At 39.1% G+C, this 12,558-nt stretch overlaps 1 protein-coding gene across 3 annotated transcripts in view; it reads right to left on the reverse strand.

Moving 5' to 3' along the window:
• The window catches only part of LOC115463193 (adenomatous polyposis coli protein-like), a 343,184-nt gene that overhangs the window by 109,433 nt on the left and 221,193 nt on the right, over positions 1-12,558 (reverse strand). For all 3 annotated transcript variants that reach the window (XM_030193482.1, XM_030193484.1, XM_030193483.1), the window contains one exon: positions 9,131-9,235. In XM_030193482.1, the coding sequence (XP_030049342.1) occupies positions 9,131-9,235 (105 nt within the window). The remainder of the gene's footprint in view (positions 1-9,130; positions 9,236-12,558) is intronic.

The raw sequence follows: 12,558 nt of genomic DNA on the forward strand, positions 1-12,558 counted from the left end.
CACTCCTAAGACCAACCAACTACATTCCGTTGTTAAAGAATATAGTGCCGCCTTCAAATCCCATACAGTTGTGACATTTAGTGGGAGGAGGAATAGCTTATAATGCCTTTGTATCGCTCCATGGTGTGACCGCACCTCGAATATTGTGTTTAATTCTGGTCGCCGCATCTCAAAAAAGATATAGTGGAATTAGAAAAGATGCAGAGAAGGGCGACAAAAATGATAAAGGGGATGGGACGACTTCCCTATGAGGAAAGGCTAAAGCGGCTAGGACTCTTCAGCTTGGAGAAAAGGTGGCTGAGGGGAGATATGATAGAGGTCTATAAAATAATGAGTGGAGTTGAACGGGTAGATGTGAAGCGTCTGTTCATGCTTTCCAAAAATACTTGGACTAGGGGGCATGCAATGAAGCTACAATGTAGTAAATTTAAAACAAATCGGAGAAATTTTTTCTTCACTCAATGTGTAACTAAACTCTGGAATTTGTTGCCAGAGAATGTGGTAAAGGCGGTTAGCTTAGCAAAGTTTTAAAAAGGTTTGGACGGCTTCCTAAAGGAAAAGTCCATAGACCGTTATTAAATGGACTTGGGGAAAATCCACTATTTCTGGGATAAGCAGTATAAAATGTTTTGTACATTTTTGGGATCCTGCCGGGTATTTGTGACCTGGATTGGCCACTGTTGGAAACAGGATGCTGGGCTCGATGGACCTTTGGTCTTTCCCGGTATGGCAATACTTATGTACTTATGCACCCAACACAGATTATTTCTGTAAAATTAATGTTAACATAGATGTAGATATATAGATATAAGAGCGATGGGGCCCTGAATGCCATCTATAGGATAAACCCAACTTAAGCAAAAAGGGTAACAATGCTTAGAGCGCTCCCAAAGTTGCTTGTAAAGTAATCACTCCCATTTTGTCTTCTGCCAGTGGGAGCGAAGTTCGAATGTTGCTAGCTCATGCATGCATGCCATCCACCCTTTTGCTGTCCAGAATTGCAATATGACTTTTTTAAAACTAACAATACCGCTAAATGAATAAACCTTTGTTTCACCGTTGATATGTTTTGGTCTATCAATACTTGATTATTTCCCAGAATAAAATAGGATAATTCCATTCCATGGAAGACTGCAAGACACCCTCTAGCACTGAAAATGACTCATTCCACACAGTGAGCTTGCTTGGGGCACTCTTAGAGAAGAAGAAAAAAAAAGAATGGAGCAGTGTCCTAGCCTGCTCATGACATCTGGAAAACATGCTAGAGTCCAAGTGTTTCATATTTTCCCTTTTATCCTTACCAATATATGTCCTATGCAAAATGTTATACTGCATCTCCTGCAAAGTGGCATCTTTAGTAGATGTTCTGAAAAAAGGTTTGTAAATCTAATGGGGTCATTCATATCTTGTCCTACATCATTGGGCCAAGCTTTAGGTCCAAGTACCTATTTCCAGGGTGGTCTTTACTTAGCTTATACCACATGGACAATTTATTAGAGGTGGCTGGAACCTTCAGAAAATTTTTATTGCACTTGATGAAAAGAGGGGAAATTCCCACCCTTCCCCTAAGTAAGCAGGGTTCCTATAGAGGAACAGCCTAGAGATCCCCAAGCTTAAAACACTAAACTCCCCCAAACCAGGCTCACAATAAGGATTCTTCGCCAACATCAATGAAGGGCAAGGTGTGTGACTTATTATCCTGGCTGTGCCAAGCGAAGCAGATGCATTAGAAAGTTACTTACAATCATATCCAACATTCTGCAGCCTTTGGGATCATGAAGAGGGGCCATAAAACATATGGGTGCACACCAATTATCTCAGAAATCCTCCGAGAAAAGCTGCCAGTGCTTTGTTTATGCCTCATGAATTCACCGCAGCAGGGACGTTATATTATATAAGTGGAGGTCCAGAAGATTCAATTCTCCCCATCGTTTTGCTCAAATTAGTTTGTTGTACACAATCCTAGCACACTTATTCTAAATAAACCTCCTTATAGGGAATGGGAATTGGGACTTGATATACCGCCTTTCTGTGGTTTTTGCAACTACATTCAAAACAGTTTACTTAGTATATACAGGTACTTATTTGTACCTAGGGTAATGGAGGGTTAAGTGACTTGCCCAGAGTCACAAGAAGCTGCAGTGGGAATTGATCCCAGTTCCCCAGGATCAAAGTCCACTGCACTAATCTCTAGGCTACTCCTTCACTCCACTTACTATGCAATTATGGATGCGCACAGGCATCCATCATAAATCCACTAAAAATGACATAATATGATCAGATCCCCTGAAATTAACTTAGCAGTGACATTTTGTACGAACTGAATACTCCCTTACTAATAGGCTACCGTTGGCTACCTGTGCCTACAGAACTAAGCATAAAATGCTTATTTTGATTTTCAGGGTTCTTCTTACTAACCAGCTGCGATATTTGGCAGATCTGCTATTTTCTTACCTACAGGCATTCATTGAGATCTTCTAGTTCTGCAATCAGCATTTAGTTATATAGCTCCTTATTTATTTGGATTTTGCTTAGATCTTTTTTCAGTAGTAGCTCAAGGTGAGTTACATTCAGGTACATTAGTTTTTCCCTGTCTGTGGAGGGCTTAAAATGTAAGTTTGTACTTGAGGCAATGGAGAGTTAAGCAGTTTGCCCAAGATCACAATGAGGAGCAACAACAGGCAGATTTGAACTGGGTTTCCCAGGTTGTCAGCCCAATGCTCTAATCACTAGGCTCCTTCTCCATTTCCCCCTTACCTGGAATTAAACTAAATCTTATCTGCTTTTAGATGAGGGTTGAAAACCTCTCTTTTTCACCAGGCCTATGGAGTGTAGAGGGTGAATGCTGTTCCTGATTCCTATCAGATTCTGTTTGATTCTTTACCACTTTTCTTCATATATCTTCCTCCCCCTTTGCAGCATGTATTTCTTCCCCATTGCATATTTAATGACATTGTACACTTGTTTTGGTTGTCTTATTATAACTTTTACTTGGTAGTATATTTTTAATTATTTATGTATATTGCTTTGGTTATTTAACCCTCAACATAGTAAAGGACCGCAAATAACAACCAACATGGCCCATCCAGTCTGCCCAGAAAAGAAGCCAGGGTTGTACCTCTAAACTCCATGCAGCTTGCCCTCTTTTGTGTTTAGCTTGTATCTGATGCCTGCTCCAGTCTACCTTCCTTCTTTATCTTTCAATTCTTTAAAGAGTGAAAGCTATTTAAAACTTACTATGTATTCTACCTTCATGTCATATAGGGAACCTCTGTTTATCCTACACCTTTAGGATTTTGTCAGAGCTAAAAGTTGCATTTTCAGTTGTGTTTGTCATCACAAATTCCAAAGAGCATAAACTCAGCAGATTTTGGCAACCTAAGGAAGAAGGGGATTGGTACTCCTTAATCTTGGGTTATATCTATGAATTCTTATGTTAACTCCTTTCTGGGCTTGAATGAGTGTTGAGTTATCACCTTTGTGGGTATCACTGGAATCCTTTCAAGCTAATGGAATAAATTGGGCTAGTTTGCTTACCTGTCCACCTATTAGGCTTCTAATTATTTGCCTTACTTGTAAAATGTCTTATTAAAGCATAAGCTCTACAGTCTTGGTATTCTCTATGTAGGCTTTTGGGTACTTCTAAAAAGAAATTACCACTTATTTTGTTTCTCAGTAATAATGTTGGGTTAGTTCCATTATTAGGTGAGGTGAGGCAGTAGAATTAGGCAGCAAATTTCAGGGGACAGGAGCAGAGACCAAAAGGATAGCATAATAAGGAAGACAGACATACTCCTGAATAGCTAAAGAAGCAAGTGGGTGACCTGGCATGGCCAGAAGAAGGCAGAGCCAGATGACATAACAGAAGCTGAGTGGAATTCTGAGGAGGATATGAGGAACCCATGAGATCAGTCTTGCAGCAGCAAGACATAACATGAGAACATAATAGCATAAGAGTTACCCTACTGGGCCTGACCAAGAGTTTTTCTTGCCCAGTATTCTGCTTTTAGCAGTGGCCACTTCAGACCTGGTACAGTCCCAAAAGTAGCAAGATCCCATGCTACTTAACACCAGGGATAAGATGTGGCTTTCTCCATGTCTACCTCAATAACTATTTATGGACTTTTCCTCCAGAATTTGTCCAAACTATTTTTAAACCCACCTACATTAATTGCTTTTACATCCTTCAGCAATGAAGTCCAGAGCTTAACTATACGTTAAGTGAAAAAATATTCTCTATTTGTTTTAAATATGTTACTAGGTTATTTCACAGACTGTACCCTAGTCTTTGTACTTTTTGATAAGAGTAAACAATCAATTTGCATTTATTTACCTGTTCCATTAAGGATTTTATAGACCTATCATATTTCCCCCTCAGCTTTCTTCTCCAAGCACAAGGGCCCTAACCTCTTTAGCCTTTCCTCATATAAGAGGTGATCCATCACCTTAACCATTCTGGTTGCCCTTCTCTATACATTTTCCAGTTCCATTATATCTTTTTTGAGATGCAGTGACCAGAACTGCACAAAACACTCAAGGTGCAATCTCAGAGGTATTATGATATTCTCTTTTTTAAAATTCTCTGTTCCTTTCTTAATTCCTAGCATGTGCTTAAATGCTTCATGTGCTACTGGTATGTCTGGGGTGATTGAAAAGGAAAACCAGGAATGAACAGACTACACTGGTTGAAGTAACCACCATGTGTGCTATGCTCAAATGCTTCCTATGTTTTGTGAGAGGGGAAGAAAATCTGGTATGGGAAAAAATAGCATTCTTCTGAATCCTCAACTAACACATCACCCCCCTCCCCCGTGGACGCAAATCTGACAATCCTGTCCTAAAAATGCCCCAGACCAGATTACCCCTCTCCCTTCGATCCACACCATGCACCACCAATCCCACCTGGGTCTCTGACACACACACTCGCTCCACCTCAAACAACCCTCCCATCACCGTGTGACTGCTCCAAACATCCTACCTTCAACTGACATGTCTAGATAACCGTCCAAAATAACCATATATGACATCCCTGCTGTGTCCTTGAAACACGCAGCCCCTATGTTCTCACCACACACATCCTATTCACAACAGTCCTCTCACCACACCTGAACTATGTCCCATATATACCCCCCCTTGCCCTACACACCATATCTACTGCTTCATCCTCACCACGCATTCACATACCACCCTTTTCCCAAACACCGTTCAATTCCACACATGCCCCTAATATACAGCCAGTTCTCCGGTAAACAACGGGATCTCATCCTTTGCCTCAGGCAACCAAATAAATAGCAATCATAGTTGCAAAATATGTTATATCCTACTACCAGGCAAGAAATGTTACCTGACCTGGGATAATAAAGACCAAAACCAGAACCTGAGATTTTTCCTTATTATTGTCCTCTGTGTACTTTAATCTGATTTTACTGTTTTGAAAATGATCTCCTCCTGCTTTGTTCACATTAACTTCTAAATGTATTATATGGGCTACACATGTAAAATTGTCATGCCATAAAGTTTCCTGACTGATTGCTTTAAACTGCCTCTGTAATAACCGCTGTATTTACATCTATGGTTTACTAAAGAATATGGCTCACTAGCAAGAATGATCTTTTAGGATTTTATGGCCAATTTTGGGGAAAACTATCCATTAAAACCTTTGAGGACCTGATGCAGCAATTGCGATGTGCCTAGGTAGCCTAATTATCTATATTTGCAGGTAAGAAGGACCTTTCAGAAGTTGCTCAGTTCCAGATTCCTAGATCTCTGCCTACTCTACTCTAATATGCAAATTCTCTCTTTGTACTTGGGAATCCTGGATGCTAAATTTAATATGACTCCCCTCATCTCATTCAAAAGTGGAAAGAGGCCTTCAATATAAATTTAAATGCCACAGACTGGAGGAAAATTTTAAGTCTGCTCCCAGTATTTCAATTTGGTGTAAAAAAATGAATTTATGATTAGGCTACTTCCCAGAATTTAAATATGCTTAACTGTCTAGGTACAGTAAAAGGGTTGCAGCTAAGTACTGGGGGCATCTCTGTAAGTGTATTTATTTTCTTTCCATTTCATAACCTGCATTTTTTGCCATAATCATTAAAGCAGTGAACAATTAAGCATTAAATATAAAACCAAAAAGAAATTATCTTTGTGGATGAATTTAATAGTTCTGGGGGCATGAGAGCAAAATAACGTCTGTAATAGTTGCAGTAGACACTTCGCCCTTGCTTATCCTGTTGGGTATCTGGGAGTACATCAGCTTTCCTCTGCACACTGTAATCTAATAGATGATGGCAGATACAAACCAACTGACTCACCTAATCTCTCCAGTTATTAAAGAAAACAATCTAGCCACAGAAAAATTGCTTACCCACATAATATACATAGTTCACTTTGCTACTGAATGGTTTTGAAAAAGAAAAAAAAAATACCCGTGAAACTGAATACTGGCACAAACAAATACACAGTCATCATTCAAAGACTCAGACCAATAAACCAATAAACTTATGTATAGAAGGTTCTCATTGTTGTCCTTATCTCTTGGGTTTATGGTCTACCTCCCACTGTTTGACACTCCTGTCTGATGCAGGAGACAGATTTGGAGTTCATGCTTCATACTTTTCTGTACTTGCATTTCATTATATAAAACTTATAACGGGATTAAAGAAGACAAATTGTTAATGTTGTATCAAATAATTACTTGCAAACTTAGGGCCCCTTTTACCAAACTGCACTAGCAATTTCAGGTGCGGCAATGCCAATAAAGTCCATTCACTCTGAATGGGCTTCGTCGGCATCACCATACGGGAATCACTAGTATGGTTTGGTAAAAGAGGCCCTTAGGATAGTAATATTTTATTATTTGGGAATATTGTTAAACTGAATACAAATTTACAGTTTAAAAAATTACAAGTAAAATAAAGAAAAAGAAAGTATAGTACAAGCTCTGAGGATTTTGAGTTGGAGGACGTGAAGATAAAGCCTGAGATCAAATAGGCTTCTCTTGTAATGCATCAAGAATGCTATCATCACAGTCTGCATTTCTAAGACAAAGCTAGTATTATGAATACCAGCCATATGATGGGCCTAGCAGCAAAGGCACTGCTAATGGAAATAAATTAGACAGAACTACCAGCACTACTTATTCAATAAGAACTAATTGAAAACATCTTTCAAATATCACAGTCCAGAATACACACTGAGTTTTATCTGAGATCTCTGAGATAACATATTAAATGATCCATTAAGACTACGCTATCTAATGTCATCCTTTTTCATATTATTATCCACAAAGGCCAACACCCACAGTCATCTTTCTGCAGGAGAAGTAACACTTTTATTCCAAGACTTTCAAGAATTCAAAAATTAAGAAATTCAAATAAGATCTAGGATATTCAACTTGAGAACTGGGATAGATAGATAAAACTCTAGATGGCCCCTTCAATCTAGCAGTGTTTGAAGATTAAATTATAGAGAGTATCTGCATGTGATTCTCCCAGCTTCAACTTACCATTCTAGCGATTCACTTAATTACTAATAAAAATTCTGTACAATGAAATGAGAAAGCACTCTTATCACGAAATGCTAGGCAGTCTTCTTTCCTTCTCACCAAAATATATACACACATATGTACATAATCACACAATAAAATCTGTGCTCGTTTACCATGACAAAATAATGCACAGCCACAACGAATGAATTATTTAAACTAATTATGCTCTCAGCCCAAAGCTTGCCTAGTAATGTTTCAATATAGGTCAAAGTGGTTCCCAAGGCAATTGCTCAAATGTAAGAAAAATACACATAGCTCTGATGTCATTTACAAGCAGATTTTATCTTATATCTGCTGAAACATTATTCAAACAGAACCATAACAATCTGTACCAAGACAGTTATTATTCATTTTAAAGACTAAAATTTAATGATCACTTCTGAAAAGAGAACTGTTAGCTGACAAGACCGAGAGCTCCTATATGACTCTAAGGGGGTCTTTTACAAAGCCATGCTAGCTCGTATTAAAAATCAGCTGGCGGTAAACGCTGAGATGCCCATTATGTTCCTATGAGTGACTCAGGGTTTACCGCCAGCTGATTTTTACAGCGAGTTAAAAATGATAATGTGGCTTTGTAAAAGCCCCCCCCCTAAGGGATCCTGTTACTAAGGTGCACTAACGGATTTAGCGTGCTCTAATGATTAGCATGCACTAAATTCTGCACAGCCCATTGTATACCTATGGGCTCCATGGTACTTAACGCACACTAATTCGTTAGCACACCTTAGTAAAAGGACCCCCAAGATTGTAGGTTTCACTATCATACTTGTTAATAGTGTGAACAATAATTACAGAACCAATATTCAGCTACATAGCATGGAGAAACAAATATCCCACTGAAGTACAGTTAAGAAAACAACTTGAAGAATGATCCCTCCATTACACTGAGCAATTTAACAAAAAAGGAACAAAAAAAAAAAGCACTGAATAAAGACTAAAGTCTTTAAAGATTGTAAAAACAAACTGCCCAAGAAAGACAGGGCTGCTCATTTCAAAGGTTTATCCAATACAACTGTACTGAAAAACATATTTATAATCTTAACTTGGGTAATTTAAGGAAAGCACTTCAGTGGACATTATTAAACCAAATCCATTAAGAAAATGTATATTACTGGCTATGAATCTTCACAAATGTGCTTAATAAATATTCATCTATTCCATACTGTGTACATTTAAACCTTTTAGCATAATTCAATCACATTCACAAACACAAAGAATATTTAAATCCATTTTAATTGCTGCTATTCATTACAGTTAACATCCATGTACACCTTCCATTCAAACATTTGGTCTTCATTATAATTTTAGTACACTACAGGTTCGCTAGAGGACCTAAAACTGAAAAGCCTATTCATTCACTCATCAGAAAACTGGATGCATTCTAGACAGCAGCTAGTGGAGCCCCTCTTTTAATCCTCATCATTTGAAACAAAGACGGCAGCCTTCTGGACCTAGCGCGACTGAAGAAACCCATTCAAGCTTCATGAAAAAAACAAGGAAGCATCTTAAAATCAAGCTAATAAAGAACCAAATGTTATTTGCACACATTTCTATATCTGAAAATAATCCTGTTTTTACCTGGCTATTTCCAGTAGTGCCGGTGCTGATATCTGCTGCTCCTTGACCTTCATTCTGCCTCTCTGCATCCCGGAAGCCTGCATCTTGCTTGCTTTGAGGTGCTTTCTGTTAATGTAAGAGTTAATGCATTACATTCTGGCAGAGAATGTGCTTTTTAGCAGTTGTAGGCTCTCTCAGCAGTACATACATAAGCACTGTAGTTTTCCAACACGTCTTCACTTTGCTTTGTGTCTAACCTCTAGCCTCAATAATTAGCAGCTGAGACAGACTGCTTTAGCAAAATTGCAAGATGAAAGTAAAGCATGTCCGCTGAGGATTATAGCTCTGCAAGACAAAGGATTTGCTGTAAGACAGGAACACCACCCTCCACCAGCTGTGCTCACATCACCATCAGAAATTTAACAGAACAGCAGCAAACAACTGCCGTCCCTGCAATGTCACATGATCCTGCATTTGTTTGAAGCCAGAGCTGCAACAGAAATGATCACTTCAGCTTCACAATCAGATATGAGACACATGGCTTCTGAGTGCCTAGACCAAAATACATAATTCAATTTTGCATGGATACCCAAATGCTTGTAAGACTTTCCTTTTTTCCAATTATCAGCACTGCAGCACAGAAGCATCTGCTGAAAAACAGCATGCCCATCTGGCACCAATCCAAGAGCAGTTATAATAATTAAAAAAAAACAAAACAAAACAAAAACTTTGGTGTAAGCAAAATCTATTCTAGCGCATGACAAATGTTTTGGACATCAGGTAACTACTATGCAGTCACTATTTACAATTAAACCTACTCATACAGTTACTGAAATGCAAATACCAGTCAAAATACCTATCATTTTATCACCAGTTAAACAAGTGATGAAGTAATCAAAGAATGTAATTACATATTTATATTCTACACTTTTCCAGCCAAAGGTCAAACAAGACAGATCACAATTTGTCACCTAGACCCCCAGTCCACTAACATACCCTGGTCATCCCAACCCTAATCACAAAACATCTGGGTTTGATACCCAAGCACAATATATGTAATGTTCCATACTTTCCAAACAAAAAACGCAAAACTGGGCCTTCAAGACTGAGACAACAGGAGTATTTTATTGACAATTGACCCAACACAGGCCGTGTTTCGGCGTGAAACAACGCCTGCCTCAGGGGTCAGGGTTTAGTGGTAAAGTGTATGCCCAATGCCTCTGAAGACAAATAAGGGAAGTATATGAAATCAAGCGTTCCTTTCTGAAGGCCAACTGCGATTTAGGAAAAAACTCCTGTATTAGCCTTGTTTTTCAGCAAATTGTCAATTGTCAATAAAATACTCCTGTTGTCTCAGTCTTGAAGGCCCAGTGTTGCTTTTTTTGTTTGTATACTTTCTATGTATGCTGTATACCCTCTCTGTTGGCATGTTCCATACTTTCTAAATCACACTGTTTGAAAAACCATGTCTTCAAACACATTCTAAATATCAAAGAACTTTAAACTCTTTCAATTCTAATAAATGTTTCCATAAGGCAAGAGTGATACTAGTAATAGTCATCTAGTTCCTACTTTCCCTATCTGATGGAATATAAAGATATTTATCCTGATTGGAACATGGGGGACCCCACTAGATGATACCATTTTAATCTGCCAGCAAGGCACACAGGCTAATTCCATGGAAGACCTCATGAGAAAGACATTGGCTTTGAAGTAGTACTGAGAGCCAGTGCAAACACGCTATTTATTTATTGGGATTTATTAACCGCCTTTATGAAGAGATTCACCCAAGGCACTGTACAGTAAGTACAGATTAACATCAAACTTACAATTTTTTTAATAATATACAATAGTAAAATGTACAAGTATAAACAAATACAATGAAAGGAAAACTTGAAAACAGCAAACTGAAACCTAATAAGACTACTATGAAACAGGATCAAAAATAAACACATTTAACAGCACTGAAATTCAAATAACAGAGACATAATACGATGCAAGCCTAATAGTGATGGAATATCTAATAAGTACACAATCAGAACACTCAAATAACATTGCTATGATACTAATGCTTTTCTACAATACAGATATATAGATGAGGACAAGATGCATGGTACAGAGTCAGTTGGGATAAATAAACGGGTGGCTAAACTAAAGGCAAATTCTCTGTACATTTAATCAAGATATAAGGAACTGGTCTAAGTTACAGAGTGTGTATCAAGCTGGTCCAGGTGCAGAATGGGTGTATAGTCAGTCACCCTATGTATTAAAGGCTTGGGCGAAGAACCAGGCTTTTACCTGCTTCATGAAGTAGAAGTAGTCTCAAGTTATATATAGCCCCTCTAGGAGTTAATTCTAGAGTGTGGGGGCTACTCATAAGAAGGGTCACTGCGGGTATCGCATCATACAATTTCTTTTGAAGAGGGGACAGATAGTGACAGGGCCGGTCTTAGGCAGAGGCGACCAAGGCGACCGCATAGGGCCCCATGCCTAAGGGGGCCCCGCGCAGCGCCTCAACACTGCCTCGCTCGTGCCTCCTCTCCGACCTCCGCCGCTGCTCGCCTTAGTCGCCTGAGATGATCCCCATTCCTGCGGCTCAGCCACTCCACTCCCACCACCACTGGCGCGGCATCCACCCCTGGCTTGGGCCCGCTACTAATTGTAGTGGACTTGAACTGAATAATTTCTAGGGAGGGGAGGTTTCATGATAGCATTGTGCTTATTATTTCAATCATTTTTTTTTGTACAAGTTTAGCTTCATTTGTCTTTATTTGAAATTTCATAAATAAAAAAAATGTTCTAAAAATGGAATAATCTTATCAATGGGGTGGAGCTAGGGTGGGGGCGGAGCTAGGGTAGGCAGGGCTAGGATGGGGCCCTAATTGTTCTGCATAGGGCCCCGCACTTGCTAAGACCAGCCCTGGATAGTGATGATCCTTGAGAGGACCTTAGAGGTCTCAAAGGTGTGGAAAGGGCTAACTTATTCTTTAAGTACTCTGGCCCATTTTGTCTGAGGGCCTTGAAAAATAAACAGAGTTTTAAATTTAGCCCTGTAAGGTACTGGTAGCCAGTGTAGTTTTTGCAGGAAGGGTGTGATGTGGTCACACCGTTTGCAGCTTTCTATCAGTCGTGCTGCAGCATTCTGAATTAGTTGGAGCAGCTACAAACTCTTTTTGGTTTGACCAGTGTACAGGACATTACAATAGTCTAGTTGTGATGTTATCATGGCATGGACCACTATGGTCAGACTTGACTTTCCAATGTATGAAGAGAGATTTTGTAGCTGCCATAGGTGATGGAGACATTTTTAAAGGTTGCTTGAATTTGCGGGATCAGAGTGAGTGATGAGTTTAGCAGTATCTCAAGATTCCTGAATTGTGATTTTAGTGGGAGTTCATACTTCCCAAAACATATTGAAGTTAGGTATTTGTCCACTTGTGTTAGGTACC

This window comes from Microcaecilia unicolor, chromosome 2, assembly GCF_901765095.1.
Source record: "Microcaecilia unicolor chromosome 2, aMicUni1.1, whole genome shotgun sequence".
Classification (NCBI taxonomy): Eukaryota; Metazoa; Chordata; class Amphibia; order Gymnophiona; family Siphonopidae; genus Microcaecilia; species Microcaecilia unicolor.